This window comes from Suricata suricatta, chromosome 10 (assembly GCF_006229205.1).
Source record: "Suricata suricatta isolate VVHF042 chromosome 10, meerkat_22Aug2017_6uvM2_HiC, whole genome shotgun sequence".
In the NCBI taxonomy this organism is placed as follows: Eukaryota; Metazoa; Chordata; class Mammalia; order Carnivora; family Herpestidae; genus Suricata; species Suricata suricatta.
In genome coordinates this window covers 49,915,706-49,933,611 of record NC_043709.1, presented here as the reverse complement: position 1 = coordinate 49,933,611, position 17,906 = coordinate 49,915,706, and the positions used below count along the sequence as shown (strand labels likewise).

The window sequence follows — 17,906 nt, the reverse complement described above, 5'->3', positions numbered from 1 at the left end:
TTATATAGATAGTAAAAAAAAATCTAAGGAACCTGTAAACTCAAAAGGATGAGAATCCTAACTTATTCAAGAAGACCTTTCTTATTTTCACAAGTAGATCCATAATAGGTTCCCAGGAAATGCTACAGATATGTAAGGTCTTCTCTAACCTTCAGAGGCAATTCCACCAGCTATGGTCTCCCACAGAACAGCTCTGGGTGCTACTTTTAGGTAAAGAATACTGGGCTGAATGAAACATGGGTTTGATGAAAAATCTGGATTATGATGACACAGGGAGGAGAAATGAGAATACAAACTATAAGTGGGGAAAAGGACGTGAGTTGATCACATGGGACTTAATCTTCAAACTGTCTGGTAAACATGCAAAGCTACTGAAGAGTATCTGATTTATAGAAAGATTACACTGTGTGATTTTCTTTTTTTTTTTTTTTTGAGAGAGTGCACACGTGTGGGTATGGCGGAGGGGCCTAGATAGAGAATCCCAAGCAGGCTCCACGGGCAGTAGAGACCCCAATGCAGGGCTTGACCTGACAACCCTGAGATCATAACCTGAGTGGAAACCGACTCAGATGCTTAACTAACTGAGCCACCCTATACTGTGTGATTAGAGCCTACTGCTTAAACACTTAACATGTCAGGCACTGATCTAGGCAATGACGGACGATCAAAGACAGACCTTTGTACTCTTGGGGACTTAAACCAACAGGTAAACAATCATTTCAGGCAGTGAAACGCACTGCGAGCAGAATAAACCAGGATGATGTGCTTAGCGCTGGCGGGAGGAAAGGGGGAAACTAGATGGGTGGTCAGGAGAAGCCTCTTTCAGCAGGTAACTTTGGCACTTAGCGGCACGTGACAAGGTCAGCCAGGCAAAGATCCAGGGGAAGGGGTTTCCAGGCTGAGTGAGTAGCAAGGACGAGGGCTGCCAAAGGAGGAAAGAGGCACATGTGAGGAACAGAAAGAAGGTGAACGTGGGATAAGCAGCATAGCGAGTAAAGGAGACTGTAGTGTTAGACAAGGTCAAGGTGTCAGGCGGGCGCCAGCCAATGATGCAGGGCTGTCCAGGAACACAGATTCTAGTGGAAGTAAGACATTTATATTAATGACCATAATTTTTATACTGCCAACACCAGTACAGTGATAACCATAATCTATGCCTAATCAAACAAGTCCTTTTTTTTAAGTTTATTTATTTTTGAAAGAGAGAGCGTAAGCAGAGGAGGGGCAGAGAGAAAGAGAGAGAGAGAGGATCCCAAGCAGACTTGGCAGGGTCACCACAGAGCCCAGTAAGGGGCTCAAACTCACAGTGACATCATGACCTGAGCCGAAATCAAGAGTCAGGCGCTTACCTGACTAAGCCACCCAGGTGCCCCAAACAAATCCTGAACAAGAAACCACACTGTATTGAAGATTTGTGTCCATGCTAATCTGAATATTAAAAAGGAACCTTAAGATGTAAGAAAAGACAGATACAAGGCTGGTCAGGTTAAGGATGTACAACACTTTTTTTTTAAATGTTTTTCTTAATGTTTATTCATTCTTGAGAGAGAGACAGAACACGAGCAGGGGATGGGCAGAGGCAGAGAGGGAGACAAAGAAGCCAAACAGGCTCTGGGTTCTGAGCTGTCAGCACAGAGCCTGATGCTAGAACTCGAACTCGGGAACAGTGAGATCATGACCCGAACCAAAGTCAGATGCCTGACCCACTGAGCCACGCAGGCGCCCCGGATGTACAACACTGTTTAAGCAGCAATTTTGTACCGGAATATGGGTAAATGTGTTATACTTTAACTCATCCAGAGCAAATCCCTTCCATAAAAATCCTAAGGAGTCATTTACTTTCTTGGTTCCCGTGTAGAGTTGCTCTAAAAATACAGTTTTAACAAATACTAGAGAAATCTGTGGCTAATTTTTCTTTAAACAATCACTATTAAAGACCACTTTGCTTCAAACAAAGAAAACACATGACGTCATCTTCTACATTTCATCATGGCTCCTTCCCTGATTTCCTTGAAGTGCTGAACAAGTGTCACTTTTCCTAGAGTGAATGATTTTAAAGAGTCACTTGTGCTTCTGTGAAGACCAGTATGTCCGTCACAGCATAACAAGTAAAACCCAAGAAATAGGAACTGTTCCCTAACCAAAAAAACCCAAAGTCCCACAGATGATACCAATAAAAAGATGATGCAGAAAAGACTATTTGAAAGATGACTGAAAGATTCTACAAGAAACAACAATCACACAGGTGCTATAACCTGAGCTAGTCTCATGGACGGGACTGTTTATTTTGCCAACTGTGGCAGCAATAGTCTTTTTTGGGTCAGAGACCTCACTCTGCCCACAGAAGCAAAGATAATACGCAGAGAATTTCATGGAAATTAAGGATTTCCGTGACCCCAGTGGTGTCCCTCAGCATCATCTAAAAACTCTGGTCTATGGTATAAGTGTCTCTGCTGATGTGGCTATGTGGAGGGGTATCTGGTAAGTCACTATTACCTCAGTGTTCTAGAACAGGAGACAAATGGGGCTCTGAGATAGGACACCAGATTTTGCCCCTTTTTAGCTGTAGACACTTTGGCCAAGTTACTTAACCCCCTCTCAGTATTGGTTTCCTCTTATTTAAGGAAAGGACACCTACAGCAGAGGATTCCTATAATGACTAAAGCACAAATTTAATACTTCACACTCTAACTGGCTCACGGTAGGTTTTCAAATGCTGCTATTGTCTTAGGGCTTTCCCTTCAAGTCCTGTTTAACAACTAGTGGTAGAATATTCTGAAAAAGGCTAAAAGTATTAAATTTGACTTGTGCCCTCCACTCAATTTTGGTTTGCCTCTCTAGTATAAACACCTGTGAAAAAGATTCTGCTACTGCTTTGAAAAAGTAAACACAATTAACACAACTGAGTTCACAATTAAAGAGAACTCACATATACACAGACCACATCTGTGGTCTCTAAGAATTAAGACACTCAATTTTAAACACCTCACATTTCAGTGATAAAGTTTTGCTTTCAACAGAGATGTGAAAGCTCGACCTTTTAATTGTTTTAGTCACTATGCTATTACTAATTTTTGATGGAGACGGCTTGCTTTTTCTAGACGAAACACTTAAAAATTTATTTTATTGTTTGTTTATTTTTGAGACAGAGAGAGAAACAGAGTGCGAACAAAGGAGGGGCAGAGAGAGAGGGAGACACAGAATCCGAAGCAGGATCCAGGTTCTGAGCTGTCAGCACAGAGCCCAATGCGGGGCTCAAACCCACGAACTGCGAGATCATGACCTGAGCTGAAGTCGACGCCCAGTCAACTAAGCCACCCAGGCGCCCACTTAAAAATTTTTTTAAACATTTATTTTGAGAGAGAGAGAGAAAGTGAGAGAGAACGCACACGCACACAAAAGGGTGCACTCGAAGAGGCGTGAGAGAGTGAGGGAGAAAGAGAATCCAAAGCAGTAGCACAGAACCTGATGCTGGGGGTGGATCTCAGGAAATGTGAGACCATCACCTGACTCAAAATCAAGACTAGGTTGCTTAACCAACTGAGCCACCCAGGTGCCCCTAGACAAAATACTTTTCAAGGCTACAAAAAACTTTTTTTTTTAAGGGAATTTTGCAAGGAGGTTAAGAGTAGTGGTTGGAATGGAAAGAACAAAGTAAATTCCAAGAGGGCAATTAAGTCAAGACTCTTCATGTCAACCTGGCTGAGTGGAAAAACTAAAACGCAATGAGGCATATGCGGCAGGAGGAAGCATAGATTCAAAATGCAAGCATCTTACACATCAACTAGAAAAGATTCTCATAGCTGTGAACGCAGCGCTGAGTAAGAAATAATATCTGAATTCACAACCCAGAAATATACATATAGATCTGTGTACCTTTGCTACATGGGCCGCACAAACATTTTCTATTCTACTTTATTCCACCAAAATGCTGGTAACTACTTACTAAACTGATTTACAACTCACTTATGGGTTGCAGTTGGCAGTCCGAAGGACAGTGAGGTGGGGAGTTCCCACACAATGTAAGTTAGGAACCTCTTGCCTGAAGTGTTTTCATAGTCTCAGCATTTAGCTGAAGGCAAAAAGAGAACTGAAAGGAAGAAAGAAATAAAGCAGATCTTAAAAAAAAAAAAAAAGTAATAAGAGAAATGCCATACCCAGGATCAGAGAGCACTCGTTAGGATTTTGCCCTGACTCCTTCAACTACTTAAGCGCCTTGGGAAAGCCACTCTGGGGCCCTCATGACCATGGGGCTGGGTGAATGCTCCTGAAGGTCGTAAATTCCAGATCTCCAAGATACAGAAGCAAGATTAACTCTGGGGAAGAACGAAATCTTGTGACAAAATGCATTTAAAATGGAACACGAACAGGAGTAGCCAATACATCAGCCAGGTGTTCAATTAAGCTAATTAATTTTGATTCTTATGAGGCAAAAGGCACCCTGAGCAGTTCGACAAGCTACCTACCAGATTAGTTCATTTCAGCATTTGTTTTACAAATAAATATCAGGCATAGACATTGTACACAGAGACAAATACAAAGGTAGCCTAGGTCCTTCAGAGAGAGGGCTCTGAGCCTCTAAACCAAAAGAAGAGCAATTAAAGTTTGCGTGCTTTTGGCTAGCACCTGCTCCATGTTGGTTCAGCCCATCCCTAAACTGGCGTCCACATGTTTATTTTGAGCTATAAACGCGAACCCCGCAGCACTCAGGTCCAGGCTAGAAGCTCCGTGTGGTGCGTGCAAGTGTCTACTCAGACGCGAGACCAGAGACGCGGGAGGAGAGGAAATAGAGTCCTGCGGCCCCTAAACTTGCGTAAGGGGGTCTGGCGTGGCAAAAGCAAACCTACCCCGGGGGAAGGCAGCCAGCTGAGGGAATTGGGGTGGGGACGGCGAAGGAGGACAAGGAACCGGGGGTTCAGCCCGGGAGATGGAGGGGCGGGGCAGAAATCGAAGAGTTACCATGCCGCCGAGCACTTCGTCCTGGTCGTCGGTGAGGAGCAGCACCACATTGGGCCTCCGAGAGCGCGCCGCCACCCCAGAGACCCTCAGGCAGCTGCCCAGCAGCAGCAGCAGCGCTGGGCTGCAGAAAGGCAGGTGACGGGGGTTGTCCCGCCGGGGCCGGGTTGGGGCCAGAGGCAGGAGCCACATGGCGGACAAGGCGCCGGCGTGGCCCCGCGACCCAGTGGAGAGACGCGCAGGTGTCTGAAGGGCAAGAGGCGGACGACCCGCAGGAAGAAAGGGATTGCACAGAGAAGGGCCCGGGCTGGGGTCAGGCGTTTTCTCCCCCAGCACGATCACGTGAGCCGGGAACAGGAGGCGGAGCACGCCGTGCAGTCACGTGAGGACAGACGGTGTGGGACTGCGGGCGGAAGGGGAGGGAGGACGGACTAGTCGGCCGGAAGCCGGAAGTGGGCTTGGAGCGGACAAAAAACAGGTCCGAGAACGGGAACTGCTCTTGCTTTTTTCTCAGGCTGGGTTGGGTTCTCGGGCGGACGTGGGTCTGAATGGTTTGGGTACGGTTTAAAAGGGAGAGAAGGTGAGATGAAATGGAGGAGAGAATCAGCTCCCAGTAAGCAATTAAGAGAAGGGAGAAATATACCTACCAGATAGTAAGGTCAGCTGGTGGGCAAAGTCGGCTCTATCGTATTTAATCTCGGAGTCAGCCGACTCGGGCCTTATATTTAATCATTTCTAATTTTTTCTACCACCCACCTACTAAATTTGGAGCTGGATTCCATGTTAGCTTTCTTAATTTCAAGCCTCATCTGATAACATGATTTCTAACAGGAAAACAATTTAGGGGTATCTTGACAGCCTAATATCCCTTGGCGAGTTTTTGAATATTTACCCTAGTATTCTTTGGTGAATTTTCGAAAGCCCTCTTAGAAGATGTTGAAGGATATGCACATTGAACAAAAACAAAACCCCTGAAACATGGCCACCCAACCGCATAAAGTAATGTTTAGGGGAACAGATCCCATGAAACGAGGGCTTTAAATACTTATGTGGTAGCTCTAGAACAGCTTTATTTCAGCTTTCTGCTGAAGTCTATATAAACAGAATTACCCCTGGCGAGGTGAACGGTCAGGGCTTATTTCCAATTCAGAACAACAACCTGTAGCTCCTGGTTTCTAACAAAGTGTATTTTCTCTAAGCCGGACCATCTGGCATGAAAAGTGTTTTAAAACTCGTGAAAGTACTATGCTATTATGAGTAAAAGTAATTGTGGAAGTATTTTGAAATGTCACATGTACAACTAAAAGATTTATGCAAAAGGAAGTGTTGCCTGTTTTTTTTTTTTTTTAAATAGATTTACGGAAGGCAAGAGAATCTTTACAAAATGAAGTCAAGATCCACTGCAAGAAAAATTATGCTGGGATTCTGGTCAGAGTAATTCCCAGATGGCCAAGGAACTGGGCAACAGCCTCAAGCTGGGCTCATTTTGCAAACTCGTGGAATAACTCCTAGGAAATCAAGACTTCCAGGAAGATTTTTGGCACACACAAAAAAGAACTTGCTTTCATGCCCCAACTTGTAAGATTATATCACTGTTCTTAGTTCAATCCTAGATTATAAACTGTTTGATGTAGAGATTTTATGATTAGGCCCAACTTTATTCTAGATGCTAGGCATCTGGAACTTGAGGTCTAGTTGCATAGAGATATACAATCTAATAATCACAGAAGTGTATTATTACAAATAAGGAGACATTCTGTGAAGGAAAAGTAAAAAGTGCAATGAGAATTTAAGGAGGTGGAGGCTGACTGAATTTACTATATGCTAAGGAAGTAATTTCAGTGGCCATGTGAAGTTTAAATAGGAAATGATTTGTTAATGGAATAGTGGGGTGATAGAATGTCTCCTATGCACAGTACAGCATGTGCAACGGTCCTGAGGTGGTGCATTCGAAGAACTAAAACATGCCAATGCCTAAAGCTAATGGGAAATCCCTGGAAGAGTAGAGGAGAAAAAATATCATATGTAAATTTTATAAGATTCTTTATGCTGTGGTATACAGATTAGAAGAGGACAATGATGGATAAAGGAAGATCAGTTAGGTGGAGAGAGATGATAACAGGAACAAATCCAGATTTTGCGGGGCATGAAGCTTATTATGTATACAATTTGGCAAGGGTGGCTCCTTAATAATTACAAATTCAAAATTTGGTGCAAAGTGAATATTTATTTAGACTAGGAAAGAAATACCAGTGTTATCAATTTTTCAAAGTTGAAAAATTTTGCAAATTACAAATGCAAAATTTTAAAACATTTATGTTAAATAAAATTTTAATGTTTATTTTTGAGAGAGAGAGAGAGAGAGAGAGAGAGAGGCAGTGTAAGTGGGGGAAGGGCACAGAGAAATGGAGGCGCAGAATCTAAAGCAGCCGCCAGACTCTGAGCTGTCAGCACAGAGCTCAACGCAGGGCTCGAACTCACAATAAAACATATTTTCATTAATGAACTACCAGAAACACCTCTCTATGTTTTCCCCCCCTACATTTTATGAGAATGTACACTTTAGTCATCTCTTAATGTGACAGAGGCTTAGTAATATTCTATAGAGAGAATAGGAAGATAATTTAGTGTTCAGTATAGTTGAAAGTATTTGTTTCTTATTATTCATAATTCAGAAGAATTGTTTTTCATCCTCACAGTTCATTTTTGGTTACACACACACACAGTTTAATCATGTATTATGAGTTTACGTCATCTTCGTTTATGTCAATTTGAGGTCAAATCAGAAAGAAGTTTAACTGTTTTTAATGCGTTTATGTAATTCACAAATAGATTATCAAACAATTTGAGAGCCTCTTCATGGGGCACCTGGGTGGCTCAGTCAGTTGAGCATCCAACTTCGACTCAGGTCATATCACAGTTCGTGGGTTCAAGCCCCATGTCAGGTCTGGGCTGACAACTCAGAGCCTGGAGCCTCCTTCAGATTCTGTGTCTCCCTCTCTTTCTCTGACCCTTCCCTGCTCATGCTCTGTCTCTCAAAAACAAATAAACATTAAAAATATTTTTTAAAAGCCTACTTATTACTTTCATTTGCAATTTATCTCTTCATTTTAAACAATTACTGTCTTTGTTATCTGAAAAAATTATTACTATATACTTCTCAATGTCAAGATAATTTCTTTTGATTTTCTCACTCATCTTTATTACTTTGGTTTCATATTTATTTTTTAACCTCAGTTTTATCTCAGTACTTTAATAAAATAAGTTTAAAGATGACATGAGAAGGTGCCCGCAAAATACATCCACATCAGGAGTCTATGACTTATCAGCTGTTTAATTGAAATGCTCCAAAATGTCTTTCTAAATTGTAGTTAAAAATTGTATATTTGGGTTTTATCAACCATTGAATACATTTTTACATCTCATTTGTGTTTTGGTTTGTCTTTTGAGTCATTGAAAACTAAGAGTCCTTAAACTTTCAGTGAGCCTGTGTTATAAGACATGAACATCTTTATGATGGACAGACCATTTCATTATACTTGGCCGCTTTAAGGAAAACTCCAACTTGGCATATATGTTTAAAAGATTAAGAGAAAAAGATTCCATATAGTAATTGAACCTGAAAATAAGGTACACAACAGTCTCAGATTTTTGAAGCAGTTGACACCATCAGATGCTTTGAAGGCAGCCTTTCCTCTAACAAAATCAAGGCAGTGATTTGTGCTTGGCTCATGTGCTGCAGTTGTTTGTAAGGCACACGCAGCCCTTTGTTCTAATCATCATAATAGCTGTGCCGACATATGACTGTAAATGTTGTTCAACTCCAGGTTAAAATGGCTCATCTTTTTTCCCCTTGTTGAATAAAGTCTGATGAATGTTTTCAGTTAGGTACAGAATTGCTAATAGGGGTTCCTATCAGAAGAGTAGTCCACAATAATTGACAACTGGTCAGTTTGTCACATCCAGAGTAGAGTGTATAATGTTATAATTTGGGGTCCAGTTATATATTTGACTTACCACTTTCTAAAACATTTCCCCATCATTTAATTTGTCATAAATTGTCTTGCTAAAATAAGTCACTTTTTATATTTATGTTTATTTTTTATATTACTTATTTTTAATGTTTATTTTTGAGAAAGAGAGAGAGAGAGAGACATGCACAGAATGTGAGTGGGGGAGGGGCAGAGAGAGAGGGAGACACAGAATCTGAAGCAGGCTCCAGGCTCTGAGCTGGACACAGGGCTCGAATTTATGAACTGTGCGATCATGACCTGAGCCGAAGCTGGACACTCAGCTGACTGAGGCACCCAGGCACCTGATAAGTCAATATTTAAAATGTCATCATTTTTTCCTAGACCTTAAGCAAAAATGGATTAAACCCAGCTATTATTTGAAAAATTCCCACAAAATTTCCCGTTATGACAACACTACTTTTTATTATAACCTTGAAGTAAAAATATCTTTCACTTACATATTTGATAACCTTAAGACCTCCATCTCTGACCATGATGCAGTAATTGGGCCAGACTAATCTTGCTATAAACAACAAAAAAACAGGACAAAATATATGTTTTCACACCATGGACAACAGGCAGTGCAGGACTCTGATCCATGCGTGAAAAGGAAACAATTGACCACGTTCAACCTGGAGGCACATTCTGAACCAGAGAGCCAGAGAGAGGACTCCATGTATAACACAGATGAGTTGAGGGGACAGAGATTAAGTTTGGGGGAGGCTGAGGTACTTGGAAGTCGTGGGGCAAAATTCCAAAGAGAAGGAAAAGGTCCATCAATCTGCGCAGATACTCTCTTGAGGTTTTCTTGAGTACTAAGATGTGCATGTGTAGGGTGAAGGCATCATAAGATAAGGTGATCTCTCTTTGGTTAAAGAGATACAAGAATTCTCAGTAGAAATATTTGAGATTCACTCAGCCAGAAGAGAGTCTTACTCTCTTGGTCACTGGGGAGTATTCAGCAGAGAATGCAAAAAAGTCATACCTTAGTAGTGGGGCCACTTTCACCATGAGTGACAAGTATCGCACACCTGCAATGACAAACTTTAAATACAAGTTGCAAAATATCAAGCTGATCTGCAAGAAACTTAACTTGTCTGCCAGAAGGACACACACCCTTAAAAAGAAAACTATAAAATCCAGATACTGAACAATATGAAATTCATATTGTCTTGCATACAATAAAAAAATTACTACACAGGATCCCAAATAGGAAAATATGACCCATAACCATGGGAAAATCAATCAATAGCAACATAATAAATGACAGAGATGAAGGAATTAACAGGTCAGGGATTTAAAACCCTCTTACAGTGATATGCCATAGTCTATATGGATCTAGACCATCTGGGAACCCTGGCGAATATCATATCTGTCCATTGCACCGATGATATGCTGCTCAGGCAAGACGAACAAGAGGCACACATATGCTTCAATCTTTGATACGATGCATGTGCTCCGGAGAGTGGGAGATGGACTGAAAATTTAGGCACTTGTTCCTTCAGGATTTGTAGGGATTGCAGGGGTCCAGGGGTGTGTCAGGTCACTGTCTCCAAAGTAAAAACAAATTGCTGCATCTTGCTTTTCTTATTACAAAGGAGGAAGCACAGTGCTCATTCTACCTTTTTGTATTCAGTATACAACCTAGTCTACCTAGGAATGGTGACTCAGCGGCATGACATACCGAGTGGCGCGAAAGACTGCCAGCTGTGAGCGGGGCCTGGCGCAGAGAAGCACGCCACAGCAGACAAGGCTGGCTGTGTAATCTATGGGGCCCAGTGTGAGTAATAATGCAGAAAAAAGGTGCCACTAAATGTACTAAGGTATAAAGCCTTTCATTTAAAAAATATGGTATTATTGGGGTGCCTGGGTGGCACAGTTGGTCAAGTGTCAGACTCTTGTTCAGGCCACGTTCTCATGGTTTGTGGGTTTGACCCCTGTGTCAGGCTCCTCACTGGGGGCGAGAGGTCTGCTTGGGATTTTCTCTCTCCCTCTCAGTCTCTCTGCTCACATGAGCACACGATCTCTCTTACTCTTGAATAAACTTTATAAAACAATATTGTATTACTAACAAAATGCAATGAGGGGGTTATAGTGATACATGAGTAACACCATAATCTTACAAACTACAATTAATATTTTTGGTGTTATAATTTATATATCCAGTAAATGATATTTTATTAACATGATACCTTAACTGCTAATATGGTTTTTCTGGCTTTCCTGCAAATTCATTTCTTAGGCCATCAAAATGTGTACTTTTAGCAACTTCATTTTCATTTGATAGAATTGAAAGCAGTGTCATTTACTCTTAGCAAATGCATAATTACAAATAATTGTTAAGAAGTTTTAATTTTAAGGAGAATTTTTCTTCCAACATAACTATTATGGAAGCTATTAAGAGTATTTTATAGGTTGTATAACAAAGGGATACATTTTTGATAGATTATTTCAAAATAGAAATTTTAGCATATGTGGAACTGATGATTCTTGTGGAATAATTTTTCTAAAAACATTTAAATCTTCTTATAGATCAGTTTTATTTAGATATGAATTCTAAATTCATATCTAAATGAGGGGCTCGAACCCATGAACCGTGAGATCATGACCTGAACCAAAGTTGGACACTTAACTGACTGAGTCACCCAGGCACCCCAGCTTCAAAGTTTTATATACAGCAATTCAAGGGACCTCTCTATTTATTCTATCCTTCAAATACAAGGAAAAATTAATTTTAAATTTCTTTCATCATTAATAATTGGTTCATCTGGACTTTCACATGAAAATGGTGTTATTTTCTACTTAGAAGCTTGTGGGTATTTGTTTTGCCATGTTGCAGAAGTTTTCGAAAATCTCTGAAGAATTCTAAACTCTCAACTCAGAATTCAAATAATTCTTTTTTATTACAATGTTCACATGTGTGCTTTTATTTCATAATAATTTACTGACAAGATGTATTGCCTGAAAACAAGTAGTTCTCATCCTAATTCTCAAAGATTGGTGCAAACCTTTGATGGGATTTGGGGAGCCGAAGGGGACCCCCACAACAGGTCCCAGCACTGGCCTCGTGTAGAGCCTGCTCCCCTTCCCATCGCTGTTGCCACCCTGCTGCTTCTCCACTGTTCTCTCCGCTGTGGCTGCCACTAGTTTCAACTCTGGTCTTTTTCTGGCCACTCTGGGGCCCTGCCACTCCCCAGACTGCCCTGAGTCATGCGCATGTGACAATTGCTTTGTGCCTGGCTGCTGCTCGCTGTATCCTCTGTCCTGGTTTATCTCTTCTGCTTTTGCAAGTCCCATGGACTTTATTTTCAAAACATAAGTTCAGAGATTCCATTGTTAGTCATTTCAAGATGGTGACTATGAAGCATCAAGCCACGTATGGACACCTTCTGAGAATGATGCTCTGTGTAACTACAGGGCTCACATCTTGAAGTCTGTTCTGGTGGCAGACCCAGGCTCTGACACAAGTAAGCCTTTGGCTTGGGCCATACACTCTGTCAGACCCTATGGTATTCTGGTGTCAGTGATGAGAAAAGATGCAATGTAGAACAAGCCCCAGCGGGAAAATGTTATCTACAGCTGGATGACGCATCTTTAGAAAAATAACTCCTGGTATACTGGGCCCTCATAGAGATGGAACTCTTGGCCATGAGTCACCAAATGGCCATGCTTCCTGTACTGTCCACTATGAGTTGGGTCCTCTTGGATCGACCAAGTCGAAGTTGGTAAGGATCAGCAGTAATTTTACCTAAGATGAAATATTACCTCTGAAACCAAGCATGTGCAAGACTAGAGGGAATAAACAAGTGCATGAATAGGTAGCCCAGACTCTCATATCACTCAGCATGGTTCCTGGAGTACCCCTCTCTCAGCTCACACCTCAGGTACTGTATGACCAGGCAAAAGAGGAGCAGAAAGCCTGAGCTTGGTTTATGGATAGAACTGCTTGGTATATTGACACAAGGTGGAAATGGATGGTGGCTTGCAGCCTCACTCGGGGCTGCCCTTGAATGACAGTGGTAAGAGAAAACCATTCTAATGGGCAAGGCTTTGGTTGGTGCACCTGACCATCCAGGTTGTGTGGCAAGGGAAGTGGTCTGACGTTAGAATATATCTGCATTCATTGGTAGTGGTGAATGGCCTTGGCTGGTCCCGTCATGGGTATGGAACGAAAATGACCGGAAGATTGCAGATAGGGAGATCTGAGGTAGAGGCAAAAGCGTGGACATCCAGTAATAGGCACAAAGCGTGAAGATCTTTGTGTGACATGTTTATGCCCACCGGAAGCATTCACCATGGAAGAGGCACTAAACAACAAATTATACAAAACAGCTTAATCATTTTAAGTTAGCCACCCTTTGTCAGTGGCCACCTAAATGCTGGCATGGTAGGGACTGCAATGCTCAAAGAATGTCACATAATTATAGGTAGGCTATCAGAAGTTTGGCTTCTAGCTGATATGCATTGAGCAATCACAGGTTTTTACTATTACAAAGAAAAAGTTATATTCTGTCACTTTAAAATCTAATGTAACAATCATTAATTAAGCAGTAAGATTAGATCTCCAAAGCTCCTTTTAGCACTCAAATTTTATGACTTGAATGTCATTCATAATTAATATCCCTTATTTATTTTTAAATGTTTATTTCTGAGAGAGAGAGAGTGCACGCATGCAGGGAAGGTTCAGAGAGAGAGGGGGACAGAGGATCTGAAGTGGGCTCTGTGCTGATAGCAGAGAGGCTGACATGGGGCTTGAACCTTTGAATGGGCTTGAACTCTTGAACTGTGAGATCATGACCTGAGCCGAAGTCTGATGCTCAAACAGCTGACCCACTCAGGCTCCCCTAATGACCCTTATTTATTGACTAACTACTATGTAATACTATGCATTTCCTAAGGTCTATCTAAAGCCTGATGGTTTTTAAAAAGTACTAAAATCCCTTTTTAACCTGGCATCCCAATGCTTTGGATTGAAGAATCTTCTGCATGTCTAGTTATTAAACTGAAAATAGAGATTATTATAGTCCATGCATATAAATAAATTGTAATCAGCAAAAATGAGCTTCCATGAGCAGAAGCTGAAACCCCAGCCATGACCTTTTGAATTTCTCTTATGCCTGAGAATGAGAGTAAAAGATTAAATGCTAGATATTAGAAATCAGCTATTCCGAGCATAATCAAAGCTTTCATCATAGCAATTCATTATTTATGTGTGTGTCTGAACATGCTTAAAAAATTATCAAATTATCAAAAATGTTGATAGTCTTGTTAAGGTAGTTTTGAAAATTACTTTTAATGTTTATTCATTTTTGATGGAGACAAAGTGCAAACAGGGGAGGAGCAGAGAGAGAGAGGGAGACACAGAATCGGAAGCAGGCTCCAGGCTCTTAGCTGTCAGGGCAAAGGCCTATATAGGGCGCAAACTCAGGAGCCGTGAGGTCATGACCTGAGCTGAAGTTGACGCTTAACTGACTGAGCCACCCAGGCGCCCCTTGTTAAGGTAGTTTTAAGTGATGGGTAACAGAAGATTATTGGCAAGACCCTGTTGCCTGTTTGGAAATAATTTAAATGTTCATAGCTTGTAGTTTGCACACTGGATTTACATAATTTGTATTCTCTAAATTGTAGTAAATTGTACTCATCTTAGGTGCTTCTTAGCTCCTTGTAAATATAATGCATCACTAAACCTTATATCTGGTATAAAATAATTAGTATAATTATTTAAATATTAAAGCTAAGTTTCCAAATAAGTTAAAATATTGATTGTTATCAGTAGCATAATTAACCATAGTAAATTTAATTTTAGCTATTACCTTTGGTCATGATCAGTTTGAAATCATAGTCTGTGAGACCAATAGTTCTCTCTCCCCTTCAGTTAGAAGGCTGCAGAGCTTCAAGGAACTCACCTGGGGGCCTCCAGTCACCAGGCAGCAGGAATATAAAGTCCAACACTGGCCGCCCTCTGCCAACACCACTTCTAAGATTCTTTTTAATGCGAATCTCTTTTCTCAGGAAAGCAGGTAGTTGGTTGGTGTTTTGTCTAGTTTGATGAGCATCCATCCGTGCACAAAATTAGACAAAAATTCGTACCTTCAGGAGCTTACATTTTACTGGCAGAAGACAGATAACTAAATAAAGCAGTGAGTGATGTGGTATGTCGGAGGATATTATGGAAAAAGAGAATGAGGAGGGGGAATAAGGGAATACTGGAGGGCGGGGAGCCACAGTTTCAAGTAGAATGGTGAGACCCACTGAGAAGATGACATTTAAACAGAGAGTTGACCTTGGTGAGGTAAGAGTCGTGTGGATATCTGGGGGGATGATCATTCCAACAAGTGCAAGCATCTTTAATCTATTTTCCTTGTTAGCTTTTATTTTGGCAATTTCCTCTCCTTGTGTGATTTGCTACTGATGGGAAATGAGAAATAATTTTGAAGTTCTGATTAATTTAGAAATACTGATTGTCAATGACTTATTGTGTTTACTGGTCCCTTTCCCCATCCGCTTTGAGTTTCCTCATCCATAGATCCTGATAGAGATACCTAACGTGAGGTGCTGAAGACTAGTAACCACATTTCTCACTGTATGGAGATAGAGAAAATGTTGGGGAGTCAGATAAGAAAAGAGAGGAAAAAAAAAAAAGAAGAGAGATCCAATTTCATTGTTTCCCTTTACTGAAAATCCTGCTTGTTGCAAAGTTTGGCATTTGAAAGAAAGCTCCCGGCTAAGCCTATTTTTTTTTAAATTTTAACCGACTGAGCCACTCAGGTGTCTATTTTTTTTAATTTTAAAAATATTTATTTATTATTGAGAAACAGAGACAAAGCATGAGTGGGGGAGGGGCAGAGAGAGAGGGAGACACAGAATCTGAAGCAGGCTCCATGCTCTGAGCTGTCAGCACAGAGCCCGATGTGGGGCTCGAACCCACAACCTGTGAGATCGTGACCTGAGCCGAAGTTGGAAGCCTAACCGACTGAGCTACCCAGGCGCCCCTAAGCATCTGATTCTTGATTTCAGCTCAGAAGATCATGATCTCATGGTCGGTGAGATCAAACCCTTCCTTGGGCTCTGTGATGACAGCCTGAAACCTGCTGGAAATTCTCTCTCTCCCCCATCTCTCTGCCCCTCCCCTGCTCACTCTCTCTCAAAAATAAACATTAAAAACAGAATTTTAAAAAAATCTCAAAAGACCAGACAACAAAATAATAGCTAGTTTCATTTTCCTATTTAATACATTTCAAAAATAAATATAGTAGCAGTTAATACAGTTGTAAAACTATAAAATGATATTTCTAGGGTTTTTTTTTTTTGTCAAATTCTGGATACCTAAGGATAAAAGCTGTTAAATGTTTGCTTTTCTTATAGTAACTCCAAATTTCAAAAAGGGTCCTGTTGCTCTCACTGTGTTTACAACTATTGTGGTCGTGGTGCCAAGAGACCTCAGGTTTCTACCTGCAGGTCAGACTCTATTATGAAAGTGCCATGAAAAGGAAAAAGTGTGCCGAACAAACATGAAGCACCACCATTATTCACTAAGTGCATTGTTACTTTTAGAAATATGGCAAATATTTAATAGCACTAGGACTTAGACAAATACATTTTTATCCATAATGAAAATCCATAATGGATTCCATAATGGAACATGTATTCATCCATGATGAAAGCCAGACACGTTAAGCTTTAAGGGAAGTTCGCTTTATTCTTTGTGAATGGGCAGTTATTAAGTTTCTCTGTGCCTCAGCTCCCTCATCTGAAACGTGAGGATATATATAGCACTTACCTTTTAGACTATGCATGGTGAGGGATGTTAGTTCATAAGACTTATCCTTGTGGTCATTCGGAAGTATACTCAAATATCTAAGCGATTGGTTGGACACCTGAAACTAACTTAATTTTCAATTATCCTTTAACACCCCCCCCCACAATGTTTACCTGCTTTATAGGGTTAAAGTGAGAATTAAATGGAATAGTTTGTGCAAAGAACTAAGAACAGGATCTGGCACACAAAAAGCGGTCAAAAACGTTGAAATTGTTATTATATTCGCAAAAATATATACCCTGGAGGGGCATCTCAGGCTTCTTCCACTGAGGTCTGATGTAAAGATACATCGCTCAGAATATCACTGTAAACTTTTGATTTCATTGTCAGAATCGGCCATGTCAATTTATTGGTTCCGTCATCTCAAGACATTTATTAAAACCGTCATTCTCCGTTAGGTTTTGTGCCTGGGAATTAGTTGATCTTAATCTAGCACTTTATTTTTCACTGAAGGATAAAAGTTCACAGGGTTATTAAATCTCCAGCATATGCTAAGTTTTCAGAAAGGTTATTGTCAGAAACTAAAAGCGCCTTGAAAGGCGCCCAGATCAGGTGGGAAGGTGGGAAGGGCTGGGCTTTGTGCCTGGAGAATGCGAAGAAGGGAGCTCCTGGCCTCGGCCTATTGACTGGCGTTTAAAACCCTGCCCGGCACGATTTCTAGCTGGTGGCTAACTAGGATGCAAGAGTTGCCCTCGTTTTGAGTTAAATCGCGTGCTTAAAAGTAAAGGTGAAGGCGGCCAGAGCGCCCTTCCCCTTCGGGCTGAAGGCTTCCTCCTGATGCGTTCAGGCCACATCATCCTCCTGGAGGCGGATCAGATAGCGCTCCCAGGAGAAGTGGGGCCTCACCTGCTGCAAGTGTCCCCAGGTGGTCCAGAGGCGTGGCCGCATGCCCTCCCCCCAAGCCCCCGCTCCCGCACTCCTTCCGGCCCCGAGCTGCGCGGCGGCGCCCAGGGTGCCCGCAGAGGGGAGGTCAGGCGCCGCGGCGATCTGGGGCCCGCTGGCGCGACGCCCGGCCCAGGGCACCCCCGGCGGCTAGGAGGCCGCGCCCCTCCCGGAACTGGCCGGCGCGGCTGGGCGGGAGGAGCGGCGGGAGCAGGGCTATCGCGCTCCGCGGGCCA

At 41.8% G+C, this 17,906-nt stretch overlaps 1 protein-coding gene and 1 long non-coding RNA gene across 2 annotated transcripts in view; one reads left to right on the top strand and one right to left on the bottom strand.

Moving 5' to 3' along the window:
* The window catches only part of GNS (glucosamine (N-acetyl)-6-sulfatase), a 46,196-nt gene extending 40,876 nt beyond the window's left edge, over window positions 1-5,320 (bottom strand). Inside the window, exon 1 of the mRNA XM_029953279.1 lies at window positions 4,960-5,320. Within this exon, the coding sequence (XP_029809139.1) occupies window positions 4,960-5,148 (189 nt within the window). The 5' untranslated portion in view covers window positions 5,149-5,320. The remainder of the gene's footprint in view (window positions 1-4,959) is intronic.
* Window positions 5,321-5,398: 78 nt separating this feature from the next.
* LOC115303493 lies at window positions 5,399-6,593 on the top strand. The gene is made up of 2 exons (XR_003914085.1): window positions 5,399-5,434; window positions 6,311-6,593. It is a non-coding gene; the product is annotated as an uncharacterized LOC115303493 (long non-coding RNA).
* The last annotated feature ends 11,313 nt before the right edge of the window (window positions 6,594-17,906 follow it).